Genomic DNA, 16,896 nt, shown 5'->3' with positions numbered 1-16,896 from the left:
TCCTGTATGTCCTTACGTTGCTCTTTGTACTGATCAGGGTGTAACACACTGACTGAAAAAATAAATCTGTTCACTTTCAGCTTTAGATCAATTTAAAACCTCAGTAAACAGTGTTTACAGAGTAACTTCAACCCCTTTACAGATGATACTAGCCAAGAAAATCTACCTATAGATTTTAATGGTGTTATTTGGTTAGTGAGTAAAATAACTACTTTTCTTTTTGCAGTAAAACACTCAGTCTTCGGTATTTGCGCTTGTATTCTTTTAGATGTAGTACCCCCTCTACACTCAAGAGGTCAGCACCTCCCACTGACAAACATAAGACATTTTCAACTTCCGGACAGGAGTTTTCAAAGAACGCTAAGCTAGCAATATAGCTAGCTTTGACTGTTTTTCTTTTTTGCTCAGGGAATTAAAGTGACATTTTCCGAACTTCGGTAAGATATGTATCAAAAACATAATAGTTTTTTAGTTTTGGACTTCTTTATCTTTTGTGGAACTTTTGTTTAATTAACGTTCGTTTTCATAAAAGTAGCAAGATAACTAGAATGGGATGCTAGTAGCCGCTCGTCGGTTTGCTTTGTTTCATTCTAGCCGTAGCAACCCGTTGAGTGGTAGTTCCTTCTTTAACTTTGTTCTTGGTGGGGGCGTTAACAACTGATGGTCTCTTGAATTAATCTGGTAACAGATTTTCATTCTTATTATATTATTTGTTTGTTTTTCTGGATCTTGTTTTTAGCTAGCGGGCTAGACTGTTAAAGCAGTCGGCGATGTCAGCGAACTCTAAGAGGAGAAGAGCCACCTCTCCCTGCAGCAGTGTCAGCGGAGGAGGAGATCCTGAGGATGCGTCTTCGACGGCTGGAAGCGGCAGGAAGAAAAGGAAGATCTCCAATGTTCCCCCTGTTGACACGGTGAGTGCGCCTTTTCATTGCACGATTACACTTAATCTGACGGGACTTGGTTTATTGTAAATCCCGGTCTCAACGGCTGAGTGTGTTTTCCTTTTGTCCTCCAGATCGCTGTGTGCCATGAGCTGTTTAATGCTGTTAAAGACTACAAGGATGATCAAGGGAGGCAACTTTGTGAAGTTTTCCTTAGGGTACCAAAGAGGAGGTAATATTTAGAAGACCAGCGCCTACTACTATAAACCTACACTCTAAATTTATTGGTTCAATCTAAGCAGTTTATTAAAATTTGCCTTGGTGACGTATATAGCAGCCTGTAAAATATAGCTAACGTTTCACTTTAACTGTGTTTTACTTCACAAAATAAAAGATAAAACATTAGTAGGTATTTTAATCTTATTTTTAAGGTAAGGCGATTGAAAGTGCTTTACTTGATGAAAACATGAAGCAACAAAAACCAAGAAACATTGCAACATTTTTTTTTTTTTTTTGCCAGTTTGTTGATTCTTGCGTTGTGTGTGAATTGTGAGACAGTTATTTTTTGTTTTTGGGCATGTGCACCGACTGATGGCACCCTTTGAATTTCGTTGTCCTTGTGACAATGACAATAAAGATTTATCTTATCTTATCAATGGCAAAATAAAGGAATGTTGGAATATGGACTGAGATTAATGAAGTTTCGGTTATTAATAAAAGCAGCTCTAAACAAATTGATTTTTAGACTTGATTTTAAGGAACTAAGTGTTTCAGTCTTTTTGGAATTTCTGGAAATTTCTCCTTTAATAGCATAATTTAAAATAATACTATAACTAAAAAGACAAATGATTATTGAGATGGAAATAGCCTGAGGATTGGCAATATTTTTTATCCTTATTTTTAAAAGAAGTTGATCATAGGGTCAAAAACTAGGTTTTCCCAATTTTGATTTTACTCTGAATTACTGCATCAATTTGAAATTGATTCAGGTCCTTTGATCCTATTATAATACATCAGAAGGCTTGAAATATGAGTTGACAGATCATCTAACATTGCGTTTGCAATATACTTATGACAAAACATGTGATGACACATAATGAGAAACTATGAGGAGCATTTTAAAATACCATTCACTCAGTTATGGTAATAGTGTGAGTGTTGCAAGGTTAATACACAAACAATGGATTACACACAATGTAATGTACAAATGGTTAGACTTCATTTTCTTTTTCTTCTTTTTCAGGAATCAGCCTGATTACTATGACGTTGTCTCCCAGCCAATTGATATGACGAAAATCCAGTACAAACTGAAGTCAGAAGAATACAATGATGTGGAGCAGCTTACTGCGGATTTTCAGCTCATGTTTAATAATGCTAGAAATTTCTACAAGGTATATTTAATTTGTGATTCTCATCAGCAGTAAATTTGTACCATAAACCTTGCTGCTACATAGGCTGTAAACAGCATTTGCTCTTAATATGAGCATGAATTTAGTTTTATTTTAAAATTTAAAAAATAGTCAAATTTAGCCCGTAAACTTCTTTTCTTGGTAAAAGCCCAACTATACTGCTAGATCGGAACAGAGATTGGTAACATCCAATTTGATTACAATATATTCTTAATCATAAAGAGGCCATTTTATAACAGAATGACATTTGGGGAAGGGATTGACTATGGTTATTAATGTAATCAAGACTTTGTGTGGGCATAGATATAGGGACATTGGAGATTTATAATTAACTCTCTGCTCTGTACCAAATAGTCAGCATGATTTAAATATCTGTTGTGGTGCAAAAAAGAATAAAGTAAAATACACAGTGCTGTTTACAAAGAAGCCAGCATATAGACAATCATTTATAACCATTTTAGCTAAATAAATAGTCCATGTAAATAGAAAACATGAAATACGGTAAAGCATCAGAAGACAGTGTTCTTGAGTCTATTTTGTTATGCATTTAGTAGAGCTTCACTGCCTTCTAAAGGTAGGGAGTTTAAACAAATACCATCTAGGATGGAAGGGGTCAGAGGACATTTTTGTTACCAGGCTAAGGAAGGTGGCAACATAGTCCAAGAATGGCGGCAGACTGTTGATGTGCTGGGCATTTTTATTCGCTCTCTGCGATGCCTTTCTGTCAGTAGCTGAGCAGCCACTGTGCCTCTCTCATTACCATGTGTGGGATAATGCCAGTAAACACAGCCTGTGCAAAAGAATTTTGACAGTTTTGATCTCTAATTTTTAAGTGTGACTAGTGTGGCTGCACATCTGATGTCCCACCTTATGCTTGTGTCTAATCAGAGTGACAGTGAGGAGTATCAAACAGCGAGCAAGCTGTGGGAAGTGTATTTGCAAACAAGGAATGAATTTGTGCAGCCTGGAGATGGAGATGAGGACGATGAAGAAGGTGACGACATGATGACTAATTCAGGACTGTCAAATGAATATGAGGTAGGTGTTTGTATTCAGATATTGTTAAATTGCTAATGTTTATCTGATTGTAACACAGCGACTTTGACAGACATACTGTATTATTTATATTGTTGAACCTCTAACTTGCTTATTTATATTTTAGACATCGGGTAGCAGTCTGAAAGAAGTCCTGGAGCAACTCTTGGAGGCCATAGTGTCACACACCGACCCCTCAGGCCACCTCGTCAGTGAACTATTCCAAAAACTGCCTTCCAAAGTGGTTAGTATTCAAACTTGTAATAATACCAGTTAATTTATCACACTTACTTTCATACTTATAAAAGTACAATAAACATGAGTTGACACATTAAGCGTTTTGTATTCTTCTAATCTCTTTGTGTAGACTTGATTCCAAATTAAAGCCCCAAAGTATTATTTCATTTATTTCTTTTAATACTGACATGTTTGATTGTTTTGTTTCACACCTTGTCTGTCCTTCATAGCAATACCCAGACTACTATGCTATTATAAAAGAGCCAATCGATCTCAGAACGATTGCTCAGAGAATACAGGTAACCTACTTACTCCTTTTCTGTTATTCTTTTCAAACAAACTTGTTTCACAATTTTAGATCTTTGTACTGGTACTTGACTGTTTTACTTTACGTCAACAGACTGGATACTATAAAAGTGTTCATGCTATGGCCAAGGACATTGACTTGATGACCAAAAATGCCAAAACGTACAATGAACCAGGATCTCAGGTTTTCAAGGTGAAATCTTTTCTCTTTTTTGTTTTTGATATTTTTGTTGTTCCTAAAATAATCTAATCATGTTTTCCTATTTTACAGGATGCAAACACCATAAAAAAAGTCTTCATCCAACGCAAGACTGAACTCGAACATGCTGAGCCTACTAAATCTAGCATTCGTATCAGGTACTCAGATAGTTGCACTTCTTAAGACCACCGAATTATTCAGACAAATATGTTTTTAAATTTATGGCTCTCCTGCAGAAACCGCAAATCAGGACAAGTGGATCGCTTTTCCGGTGTCAGCGTTGCTCTTCATTATGGTTCAGAGAGTGAGGATGACCCTGTGCTTTCTGGTAAAATTCAGCAATTATTTTGGATATGGAAAAAAAGAATAGCTACATTCAAAAATAACTGTTCAAACTTTAAATTCTTACAGGCTCTGTCTGCTATGATGAGGGCGAGTCAGAGGCAGAGAGCCAGAGTTCAAGCATGGAGATGAGCAATCCAATCTTCCAGCTGTACGAAGCCGTGCGGGGGGCCCGGAACAGCCAGGGCCAGGTTTTCTCCGAACCTTTCCAGCAACTCCCGTCCCGCAGGGAGTATCCTGATTACTATCAACAGATAAAACAGCCCATCTCGCTGCAGCAAATAAGGTTTATTACATTTCAATTGACTTCATCGACTTTTCTTCAAATGATTGTTCTACTGGAAGTGTGCATGGGCAAAAGGAGTTAAAATCAAGGTGCTACATTTACATTTTTAGGGCAAAGATGAAGAATGGCGAGTATGACAGCGTGGAACAGATAGATGCCGACCTCAATTTGATGTTTGAGAACGCGAAGCGCTACAACATGCCCAATTCCAGCATATACAAACGAGCCTTCAGGCTGCAGCAGATTATGCAGGTAGTAATTTGTTGTTAAATGTGATATTAGTCCAAAACAACAAAAAATATTGAATAGATAACTTATTGTTATGTGTTTGTTTCTGTTGTTTGTTTAGGCAAAGAAAAGGGAGCTTCTGAGGAAAGATGAGGAAGATGGAGATAGCATTTTGTCATCTGATGCAGGAAGCGTAAAGAGGAAAAGGTTGTAGAATCTTAATGTTAAGCATTCTTTAATAATTTTAAGTTGTTTATATCCTTACAGTTTGTTGTTTTTCTACGTGTGTCCAGCCACAAGAAAAATATCAAAAAGAACCGAATGAAAGCGTTGTACGCAGCAGTGAGTGAAGCCAGGGAGGCAGCTACCAGCAGACGTCTGTGTGATCTTTTCATGGTCAAACCATCCAAGAAAGACTACCCTGACTACTATAACGTCATCCTCGAACCAATGGACCTGAAAACCATTGAGCACAAGATTAAAAATGAACGCTACGGGAACGAGGAGGAGCTCATAGAGGACATGAAGCTTATGTTTCGTAACGCTCGGCATTATAACGAGGAGGGATCTCAGGTCTGCAGCAAGACTTCTTTTATAAAATATTAAACATGTATTTAGGGAGTTGCAGTTGCATTTAAAAACTCATTTTGAAATGCAATACACTTTTCTGATTCTAGTTTTTGGGTTTATGCAGGTGTATAATGATGCAGATGTTTTGGAGAAGATACTAAAAGATAAGCGGAAGGAGTTGGGGCCACCACCAGAGGAGGAGGATGTGGGATCACCTAAATTGAAATTACGTAGGTGTTGTCAGTGTTTGCTGTGTTTTAATTGACCTAGATAGACTGGATGTGCTGCAGTCAAATATACTCAATTTATACATACCCTTTGATATATTTTGCTAGTTGCAAATTTACAATTTTGTTTTCATTGCAAATATTTTTTTCTTCAGTTTCTGTATTAGCTTAGCCCATTTACAGTACATTCCAGCGGTGGAAAACCTGGACTATTTTTTTATTCAAAGTTGACGCTTAGTCAGCAGTTTGGGGACGAAATTATCATCAGCGAATCCTGTCTTCTTGGACGGAGGTGTTATTGGCACCCTTAGTAAGGAACTGTAAAATATCTTAAAATAAATCCCTCCTTTACTTTGATCTTATAATGTTGAAGAATTGTTTTAATGTCAAACAAGAACACTTGTTCAGTGTCAATATGATGTCACAGAAATAACTTTGTTACTAACTCATTGGTTAATCAATTGAGTGTCTTATATGTCCCTTTAAATTTAACTGAAACAATTTTTTTTAATTCATAGTTTACATTTTTGCGTGCATCAGAGTTTCTAGATAATTCTAATTAGTAAGCTGTCTGAAGTAAAACTGTTAGTCAAAAGTATACTAAGATGGAACTTTTCTACTAGAAAATAGTCAGATAGGAAAAGCATGAAGGAAGATATAATTATGTGGTTTAACACCTTCCTATTGTTAAGTATGATGGAGCAGCTAAGATGCTTTGGGCTGGTTTCTCTTTTAAAAGCCGCATTTTGCTAAATGAAATCATTAAAAGTAGTGGGACATAGAAAAAAAAATCTAGAGTCTTTGCCAGTAATTTAAAGTGGGTCATCTTTGGGTCTTTTACAACCCCCACCAAAATAATGACCAAATGTACTATCTAATCTTAACATGTTGAGATATTACTCTTTCAACAAAAGAGGTTATTTTTGGGCTTTTTACACATCTTTATAAGGTGTGCCATCATATTTTGCAGAAGTTTGTGACCTGCTTTGTGATTTCATAACGTTTTATCCAACTTGTCATTGTTTTACAATGACAAGTTGCAGTTTTAATACAGAGTTAAATTTTCTATCCCCAGGAAAAAGTGGCATTTCTCCAAAGAAGTCCAAATACCTCACCCCTCTCCAGCAGAAATTAAATGAGCTCTACGATGCCGTCCGAAACTTCACAGACCGCCGAGGTCGCCGTTTAAGCACAATCTTTCTCCGGCTGCCGTCTCGCTCCGAGCTGCCTGACTACTACGCCACAATTAAAAGACCCATCGATATGGAGCGCATCCGAAGCCACATGTTAACAGGCCGCTATCAGGATGTTGAAGCTCTGTTCGAGGATTTTGCTCTCATGTTCAACAACGCTTGCATCTACAATGAGCCAGAGTCACTGATCTACAGGGACGCTCTGGTGTTGCACAGAGTGCTATTGGAGACGCGAAAGCAGCAGGAACGAGGGGAGGACTCCGGCCCCCCTCCTGTGGGACCTCTGGTGCGAGAGCTGATCAGGAATCTGTTTGTGTCGGTAATGGGCCACCAGGATGAAGAGGGCCGATGTTACAGTGACTCTCTGGCTGAGATTCCTGCTGTGGATCCAAGTGCCCCTGAGAGGCCGATGCTTAACTTTGACATCATCAGGAATAATGTGGAGCGGGGTCTTTACCGGAGACTGGACATTTTCCAGGAGCATGTGTTTGAGGTGCTGGAGAAGGCAAGAAGGCTGAACAGGTATGGAAACTTAAATAAAAAAAACATAAAATGTAGGTCCCTCTGAAAATACCTTTAATTTCAGTATGTAAAAAAACATTTGTTTTGAATACCAAAAAGAGTTTTAAGTAAAACAGATGTTTTTTGCAAAGATGATTGTAATTGAGTAATTGGTATCTTTCACCACAATTTCAAAAGTTTACATTCACTCACTGATATGATCAACTTTAGTTGATAAATAAAACATTTGTTTATAGTTGTAGTGATCTTGTTTGTAAATATCAGAATGAAATTTAACTAATCCATTATAATGTTTGTACTTACTTGATTCCAAATAGTTTTTAGTTCAAAATAGTGATTCTTATTTACAATAAATTGGCCACATTGTCTTGGATCATAAGACAAATACGGAAATCAGCTTAAATGTTTTCTGATATTTAGTGTTGTCCATAGTTGTATATATTTTCATTGATCTATTTAATTTAGCTGGTTGTTTTGACTCATTTTTTCCTCTGCTTTACTTTTGGAAGCTGTGTCTTGCGGTTGAAGATACTTTTTTTTCACTTTACAGGACTGACTCTGAGGTGTTTGAGGATGCTGTTGAGCTTCATCAGTTTTTTATAAAGATCAGGGATGAGCTATGCAAGAATGGAGAGATCTTACTCTCTATTGCCCTCAATTACACGTTAAAGCACCTGCACAATGACGTGGAGCAGGATAAGAGGGAGAAAATCCCTAAAGAGATTGAGGAAGATAAGCAAAAAACACAGGAAGAGGAGGAAAACAAAGGTTTGTACAGTATATGTTTCTCAGTATGGTGGTGATGCACCAATATTCCATTTCCTGGTTGTAACCAGTTTCTGGCTTGATAGAAAGAATGACTACAAGAAAAAAAATGTTATTTGACTTGGTGATCACAAATTAGAGCAAATTAAGAAAAATGTCAAATTCTGATCCCAGCCAGTTGATTGCTGCAAAGCTTCATCACAATGATGTGAATAAGACTAAACATTTTTTCAGCCCATTTAAATCATTCTTCGGGTTTTCATTTACAGAGGCGAAGAAAGCAGAAGACTTGCAGAAAGAGGGATGGCAGTCTGAATCAGAATCAAAGATTGTTTACAGGGAAGAATGCAGCTTTGAGAACAGAACTTACCATGTGGGCGAGTTTGTTTATGTGGAGCCATCAGAACCAAACCTGAAGCCTCATGTTGTCTGCATCGAACGTTTGTGGGAAGATGAAACGGGTAAAAATTCAACTTTTTACCACTTAATCGGCTCTTGGGAAATAAACCATTGATATCCTTGTTTCAGTTTACTGAACAAGGATTTTGGAAAACTCTGTGTGTTTTATTCTTTCTTTACTTTTGTGTCGGAAGGTGGAAAATGGCTCCACGGCTGCTGGTTTTATAGACCCAGCGAAACTTTTCATTTGGCCACTCGCAAGTTTCTGGAAAAAGAGGTCTTCAAGAGCGACTACTACAACAAGGTTTCCATTAGTAAAGTTCTTGACAAATGTATGGTCATTTTTGTGAAGGTAAGACTACTCTAAAATGAAAACAGTAATGAAAACCAGATGTTTTATTCAATTATCAAATTTATTTATTAGCAACCTTCTGCTTTGTGTAGGATTATTTCAAGATGCAGCCTGAGGGCTTTAAACCAGAGGATGTGTATGTGTGTGAATCACGTTATGCTGCCAGAACCAAGTCCTTCAAGAAGATCAAAGTTTGGGCCATGCCGGAGAGTTCTGTGAAACTCGTACCCCGAGAAGTTCCTCTTCCTGTTGTGCGTGTAGCGTCAATGTTTGCCAAACCCGACCTGGAAAAAATGGCAATGTCATACACTGGCCATGGCAATTTTATTGAAAAGGTCAGACGATGTCATGTTTTCCTGAATTAAATACTTGACATTAGGGTTTAAAGATTTTATATACATTTATTTGCAATAGCAAAATTAGATTTTTTTTGTAAACTTTAAAGAACAACAGTTATTTAGTGTACCTCATTATTATGAATTATGAAACTGGAGTACTTGCTCTGCAGGGAATCTCACTTTAAAGTATAATCGTGTAGCTGACGTCACGAGAAAAAGGAAAATTGATTTCCCTCATGTATTGTTACTCAGCAAAAACATTTATTATTTTTCATGTCCTACTGAGGATTAATTAACTCCTAAGGTGGCTACCCACTTCCTGACATGGGACAGGGTGACTAAGGAGTTGTCATTTCTGTGTACAAAACATTATGAAAGTATAAACATCTCTTCTGTGTACATTCATGAATTAACTTAGGAGAGAGAAGATGTCCCTATGGAGATGAGTGCAACTGAACCAAGCTGCCAGTACTATGAGCAATTACGTTTCAACAACTTGTGGTTTAAAGTGGGAGACTTTGTTTACATCCAATCACATGGTCTGTCAAAACCTCGGGTTGCCAGGTTGGTGAAAGTTCATCATTCAAGCAATTGTTAAGGAAATAATGTTTTAAATAATGCTGATCCTGTTTAAAGATGATATAGTTATTGATTGATTATATTTGATGACTCCTCTGGTTGCCCTGCAGGTTAGAAAAGCTGTGGGTACAGAATGGAACTACCTTTCTCTTTGGACCCATTTTTATTCATCCAGAGGAAACGGAGCATGAGCCTACAAAAATGTTCTACAAGAGAGAAGTGTTTCTGAGTCACCGGGAGGAGACCCTGCCCATGTCTTGTGTCATGGGTACTTTTTTGAAAAACTCTTTCTGAAACTTTTGTTCAGTCATTTTTGTGCCATCATTCAGACCATTAGTTTTCTGATTCCTCAGCCACTTGCTTAGATTAAGAAGCCAATTGACTGATTACAGGCAGTCCCCTTTTTTCCCCCCCGCATATTTTTTTCACTTTGTAGTGTATGTGAAGTATGTGATCCCCAAAATAGTGGGGATAAAGCTTACATTTAAGTGTTAGTATAATTCAGTAAAAATATTTCTTTCTCTCTGTCAGGTAAATGCATGGTGTCCTCTTTTAAGGACTACCTGTCCAACAGACCCACTGAGTTTGCAGAGGAAGATATCCTACTGTGTGAGAGCCGTTACATTGAGACGGAGAAGACAATGAAAAAATTCAAGGGTTTGAAACGGTTCTCGTACACCTCCAAAGTGGTGGAGGATGAGGTGTATTATTTCAGGTTTGGGAACTAAATTACGTATATTATTTGATTTCCTAATGGAGCCAATTTGTTCCCATCTGTTTTATCTTTCGTTTGTTTTGATATCTTTTATAGGAAACTGATAGTGCCGCAAAAGGAAGCTTCACCCTTCTTGGACAAAAAAATAGATGAGCTTGAGGTGAAGCTGGAGGATGCAGATGACGACATGGATGACATGGATGAAGATGAAGACGCTCCAACAACACCCTCTATGCCTCAGATGCAATCCTCTCTTACAAGTGACATGGACATTTTGTCCTACACACCTCAGGTATTCATACACTTGTAAAATAAAACTGCATTTTATTTTACAATCAGAAGCTTCAATTTCTTACTGCGGATATTACAATGGATTAATTTTTTTTTATTTATTATTAAGGCAACTCCTAAGGTAAAAGGGTTGGCAAAGAAGGAGGGAGCCAAGAGAAAGATCAACATGAGTGGCTACATCCTGTTCAGCAGTGAAGTGCGAGCAATCATCAAAGCTCGACACCCCGATTATTCTTTCGGGGAGCTGAGTCGTCTTGTTGGCACGGAGTGGAGAAACCTTGAAGCTTCTAAGAAAGCTGAATATGAAGGTGAATCATTAGGACCTGCAAGCTGGATCAGGGTCTCTGTGTTAGCAGATGTCAACCAAGAAACTGTTTTCATGTTTCAGAGCGTGCCGCCAGGATAGTGGAGCAACAAGAACGTGACAGGCCCTTCAAGCAAGGTTCCCCTAGAGCAGGTACCCCCGTAGGGGCACTGATGGGGGTGGTGCCTTCGCCTAGCACTATGGGAATGATAAACCAGTCCATGACACCTGTGTCAGGTAACCCCTCTCAGAGACAGCACGAGTGTTTGACAACAAGGCAGCAGGAAAATGAGGCTGGACTGTTTGAAAACCTTGACCTTCCTTTAACATTGTAGGCCTTTTTTGACATAAAACCACATTCTGGAAGCATTTCATTTCTTCTTTTGCTTCTGTTACATATTTTATATTGTCATCATCTCCAGTTTCATGTGTGATTTTGCATGACAGTGACTGCATGATTGACTTTTTAACCAGGAATGTTTTATCAAGTTTTCCATTTAATATACAGTTTTTTTAACATTTGTTCATTTTCAAACATGTGCATTGTCAGCCCCTTTCACACACTGCATCTTCAGCATTACCAGTTTTTGCAAATTAAGTGCAATTTTATTTTCTAATAGTTCACACAAAGCTTTTCCTTATTCCTCACTCATGCATGTATGCATGTTGTTTTTTTTTTGAAGATGTAGACCCAATGAGAGACGATCATTTGTCAGCCTACTTGAAATGATAAGTTTGGATTAAATGAAGGAACTTTATGCTCACAAACAATTCCTAAGGTCATATCGATGTTATGGCTTTTTACTCCCTGCTTAAGCTACACTGCCGGTCCAGGAAAGGTTACACACACCAATATTTTGTTGACCACCTTTAGCTCTGATTACATCGTACATTCACTATGGCAACGGAGTGATAATGTTGCTAAATCTAGATCAGACCAACTGCAGTGACAGGAGATCATAGTATTGCTACACATGCTTTTGTTCTGTTAATGTTAAGCATTATGCTCCCTGGTAAATTAAAGCCTTTTGTTGTGATTAGCCTCACTAATCAGTTTTTCTTTAGACTACACAACTGTCCAGAGTTCCTTTTCACATTGTGCAAGTGGAGACAGGCTTAATGTCACTATTGAAAACTTGGCAAAATCTGTCTTCTTTGCCTTTTTACCTTCATAGAACTCATCCATGTTGCTTGCATATAAACTGAAGTGCTCAACATATATATATAATAAACTGCCACACTTCCATTCAGTGTAATTTTTAAATAGGGAGGAAACTTGACTGAAACATGAACATATGGTCTGAAGGTGCATGTGTGAAAAGGGCAAATGTGTGTAGTAGCAGTAGTGCATGTTGTTTTAGAGACAGCTGCATGTAACTTATGCATGAATGTGTTGTGCTCTCCTCGCCTTCTTCCCAAAGGCATGATGGGAGCTTACGGTCCACCTTACATGCCCATGCAGGGCCCCCACGAGGGTTTGCTGAGTGTGGCCCCAATGCCACCTCACCCTGCAGGGGGTCCTAACCTGCTTCCTCACCATCTCCTCCAAGGCATGCCAGGGTATCCGAGCATGCCACATCAGGGTAAGGGCCCGACTGTCCTAGCCACACCTGCTCAGTCACATGCGGTGGTGTCTCTCCTGCTGGAGGGGTTTACCTGGTCCACAGGCTGCAAAGCCTGAGCTACACACATCTGAGCTGAGAAAGCTCCCCGCTCTCAAACAGCCAACATTCACTCACTTAACGCACCTAATGTACAACATCCATATTCATACACATATTGCATGATAGAGCTGATACCAGATAACTAACATTTAACTGATATTGATAGACTAACAATTTTAGAAGTTGTTGTAAGTCCTAATGTAAAGGAAATCCAGCAATAAGAACCAACTCAGGCCTTCTTAAATCTAATGCCAGTTATGTCTTAAATTAGGTATGATGGGAGCTGGTATCAATGGCATGGCAGGAAGTCCTGGGCAAAGCAACTTCATTCAACAGGTGAGTGATTTTTTATTTTATTTAATATCTTAGTAAATAATCATATTGAGTGTGTTTATAGTCATATTGATTCCTCATTAGCTGCACTTAAATGGAGAAGGCAGTTATTGTAGTGATGCAACAATGTTGTGATTAACATTCAGCTTTGATTTATTTTCTATTTCTTCCAAGCCTGGCATGTTCAGTCCAGGACAGCATGCTCCTCCACCATATCCAGGACAGGGCCAGCCGTCTCACTTGCAGCCGACTACTCCGATGTTTGTGGCACCACCACCAAAAACACAGAGGGTGCTCCACTCAGAGGCCTACCTGAAGTATATAGAGGGATTAAATTCTGAGTCAAACACTGTCAGCAAGTGGGACCAAATGCTGAAAGGTGCTTCTTTCTGCTCCCTTTAGGCTTATTAGTGTGAATGCTGTAGGCATTCATTATTAGTGTGAATGCTGTAGGCATGTATTTATCAGAAGGAATAGGGGAAAGTTTCTGTCCTTTTCAAATTTTAGGGTTCACATGAGTTTTTTTTTTTTTTTTTTTAACATTTCATGGAATATATTACTGTAACCCAGCATACTAGTGGTAGCCTATTTGCTATCATTAGTGTTTTAGCTTTTTAGCTAATTTTGGCTTTTATGTGGGTTTTTTACACTGCATGGACTATTTCTTACCTTTCTGCAAGTCTTCAGCAGTTGGCTTTAGATGCTTTTGCCATTTTCACCAAAAGCATTCAGCATTGAGAATTCACACTTGCATTTTCATAGGAAATGCACACTTTCTAGTATTCTAAGGTTTTTGCAAAATCAATATGTATAATGGTTTAATTTAAAGCCTTCTGCTATTTTTAAGTGTTGATTTTCTGAAGACTTTATATTTCAATTGGCCAGTATGAGGATTGCACCCAGGACCTTGGCATTATTAGCGCCACGCTCTGACCAGCTGAGCTAATGTTGAAACTACATAATGTTTAGTTTCCATTGATTTAAGAAAATCTTACATGATCTTGACAAAAGTGCTTATATTCTTATTTTTTTCAAAATCAACATGCATAGAGGTATATTTTCCAGCTTTCTTTTATTTTGAAGTGTTGATTTTATTTTCCAGCCATTTTTTATTTTGAAGTGTTGATTTTATTTTCCAGCATTTTTTATTGTGGAGTGTTGATTTTATTTTCCAGCCATTTTTAAGTTTGAAGTGTTGATTGTATTTCAGAGCCATTTTTTATTTTGAAGTGTTGATTTTGTTTTTCAGCCTTTTTTTAGTTTGAAGTGTTGATTGTCTGAAAGACTTTAGATTTCAATTGGCCAGTTTGGGGGATTGAACCCATGACCTCAGCATTATTAGCACCATGCTCTGACCTGCTGAGCTAACATACCTTACATAATGATGAGTTTTCATGGATTTAAAAAAAAACTTACATGATCTTACCACAATGAAGATTTGAGAAAAGTGCTCATTAGAGTGAATGCTTTAGGCATTCACACTAATGAGTTCCACTTTTCTGGTTGCTCCATAAATTTCACCGCGCTTCTTCTCCTGCATACTTTGTGCCATTTTCACCATTCAACTTTTATACTATTCAGCTTGCTCTCCTAATGCCGGCTATTTCTCTTGGTATCCAAAATCTTTATACTTCTTATAATAATCAGCTTTTTGTAAATTTTTCTCCCCATGGGGGAAACCGCTGTGGCAGAATTGAGAATTACAATATAAAATGTCCGTTGTGTTTTACAGTGGATGTTTCAGGTCCTGCCTATTAATTGCATTGAATCATCCAGTTTCAAGCTGTCATGGAGGGAAAAAGGCAGTGGCCATTTTAAAGTTGGGCATTTTAACAGCTTTTATGCTGTTTAACACCTGGGAATAATTTGAGCTTTTGACATTGCTTTTTTTCATACTGCATGTAGCATGTTGTTTGTAGTCACCGTGCTAAACAATGCTTCCAAGCAAATGTTGATATCTCAAGAACCATGAAAGGTATGGATTTCATTCACCCACTGTTTTTATCAGAAGGAATGAGGGGAAGTTTCTGTCCTTTTCAAATTTTAGGGTTCACATGAGTTTTTTTTTTTTTTTTTTGCTTTGTTTATTTTACATTTCATGGAATATATTACAGTAATCTAGTGGTAGCCTATTTGCTACCACTAGTAGCAAATACCAATAATTAGTATTTTAGCTAGTTTTAGCTTTTTAGCTAATTTTGGCTTTTACGTGGGTTTTTCACACTGCATGGAGTATTTCTTACCTTTCCGCAAGTCTTCAGCAGTTGGCTTCAAACGCTTTTGCCATTTTCACCAAAGCATTCAGCATTGAACATTCACACTTGCATTTTCATAGGAAATGCACACTTTCTAGTATCTGTTTGTTTTTGTAAATTCAATGAATTAAGTTTCAAGATCTACATTTTTAGTATTTTTTTCTGGATCAACAAAACTTACAATATGTCATTTTCATGTTTTTACACACTTCAAAAAACATGTGTATGTGGTTCTGCTTGCTTAGTTTTCACAAGTTTCATTCCCCTTGATTTTTCCACATTTTATCAGGCTGCAATCACAAATTTAAAAATAAAGTTGTGTGTAATCCTTAAATTCAAGGAGATAGATACAAGGTTTTCAGTTTTTTCCCCTCATAAAAATATGAAAATTGATGTGTACATTTGTATTCAGGCCCCCTATGTTAGTATTGTGGAAACCACTTAACTCAATTACCAGCTGCAAATCTTTTGGAGTCTGTGTTTATGGGCCCTGCTCATATAGAGAATAAAACGGTTGTATGTTAAGTCATTGTCCTATTAGAATGTGAATCTCTCCCACAGTCTCAAATATTTGCTGACTTCAAAAAGGTTTTATTCTAGATATGCCTTGTACATATCTGCATCCAATTTTCCATCAACTATGAACAACGTTCCTCTCTCTCATGAAAATACTGTTTCCATCACCATAAGTGGTTGTAGGAATGATGTATTGAAGTTGTTGGTTTTCCATGAAAACGTAGCACCTGCATGTAAGCCAGAAAGCAAAGTTTTAGTCTCATCTGACCAGAACACATTTTCCTACATATTTGTGATTGCGTCACTCTCTTTGGATTTACAAATGATTGGTGTACAGTGCTCCATGAGATGTTCAAAGCTTGGATAATATACTTCTTTGTGTTGGTCTACGACATAAAATCTCAGTGAAACGATTTGAAGGCTGTTGCGGTAAAACAAAATGTGGAGAGGTTCAGGCAGTTTGAATATATTTGCAAAGCATTGTTTAAATCAGTAAATTATTTTCTTTACAGCTCAAAGACGTGATGCCCACCTGACCAAAGAGCAGGAGAGTCGGCTTCCAGCACACTGGCTGAAGAGCAAAGGAGCTCACACAACCATGGTGGACGCATTGTGGCGTTTGCGTGACCTAATGTTGAGAGATTCTCTGAATATCTGTCAGGCGTACAACCTGTAACCTCCCACATAGAACCACTCACCTCAGTAACGACTCTTTATCCTCATGTTCTTAAACTGCTAGACTATAGAAGCAATATTTTATAGTGAGTAATGACCACTTTTATATTTATCAGCTTAAAAAAAATTGTGTGTTTTTTAATACAATTTGGAATAATAGTGACGCTAAGCCTGTAATTTTATTTTAAGTTTTTCTTTTTTGATGTACTTGTGCAACCAAAATAAAATTATGATCTCCTTTTACCTGCTGTAGGTTTAATTTGAATGCGTTTCTA

General features: G+C 37.7%; 1 protein-coding gene across 1 annotated transcript; it reads left to right on the top strand.

Moving 5' to 3' along the window:
- The first annotated feature begins 339 nt into the window (after window positions 1-339).
- LOC102217911 (protein polybromo-1-like) lies at window positions 340-16,824 on the top strand. The gene is made up of 30 exons (XM_023324468.1): window positions 340-437; window positions 740-911; window positions 1,016-1,113; window positions 2,125-2,272; window positions 3,179-3,328; window positions 3,453-3,569; window positions 3,793-3,861; window positions 3,963-4,061; window positions 4,140-4,225; window positions 4,304-4,395; window positions 4,479-4,695; window positions 4,806-4,947; window positions 5,045-5,130; window positions 5,217-5,496; window positions 5,618-5,723; window positions 6,796-7,435; window positions 7,986-8,203; window positions 8,470-8,661; window positions 8,794-8,951; window positions 9,044-9,286; window positions 9,708-9,853; window positions 9,979-10,136; window positions 10,400-10,583; window positions 10,680-10,875; window positions 10,984-11,182; window positions 11,263-11,415; window positions 12,600-12,761; window positions 13,114-13,178; window positions 13,350-13,554; window positions 16,459-16,824. Exons 2-30 carry the CDS (start codon window positions 771-773, stop codon window positions 16,620-16,622), a joined length of 4,914 nt encoding a protein of 1,637 aa, XP_023180236.1. The 5' UTR covers window positions 340-437; window positions 740-770; the 3' UTR covers window positions 16,623-16,824.
- The last annotated feature ends 72 nt before the right edge of the window (window positions 16,825-16,896 follow it).

The sequence above is a fragment of the Xiphophorus maculatus genome, chromosome 20 (genome assembly GCF_002775205.1).
Source record: "Xiphophorus maculatus strain JP 163 A chromosome 20, X_maculatus-5.0-male, whole genome shotgun sequence".
Lineage (NCBI taxonomy): Eukaryota > Metazoa > Chordata > Actinopteri > Cyprinodontiformes > Poeciliidae > Xiphophorus > Xiphophorus maculatus.
Note: the sequence above shows the minus strand (reverse complement) of the source record. Positions and strands in the feature narration are given on the sequence as shown.

Excerpts from the sequence above, each read along its gene's own strand:
- LOC102217911 (XM_023324468.1), top strand. The coding sequence starts at position 771 with ATGTCAGCGAACTCTAAGAGGAGAAGAGCCACCTCTCCCTGCAGCAGT. Across the intron at positions 4,062-4,139 it reads CAGGATCTCAGGTTTTCAAG|GATGCAAACACCATAAAAAA; the intron begins GTGAAATCTTTT and ends CCTATTTTACAG. Across the intron at positions 5,131-5,216 it reads GGAAGCGTAAAGAGGAAAAG|CCACAAGAAAAATATCAAAA; the intron begins GTTGTAGAATCT and ends ACGTGTGTCCAG.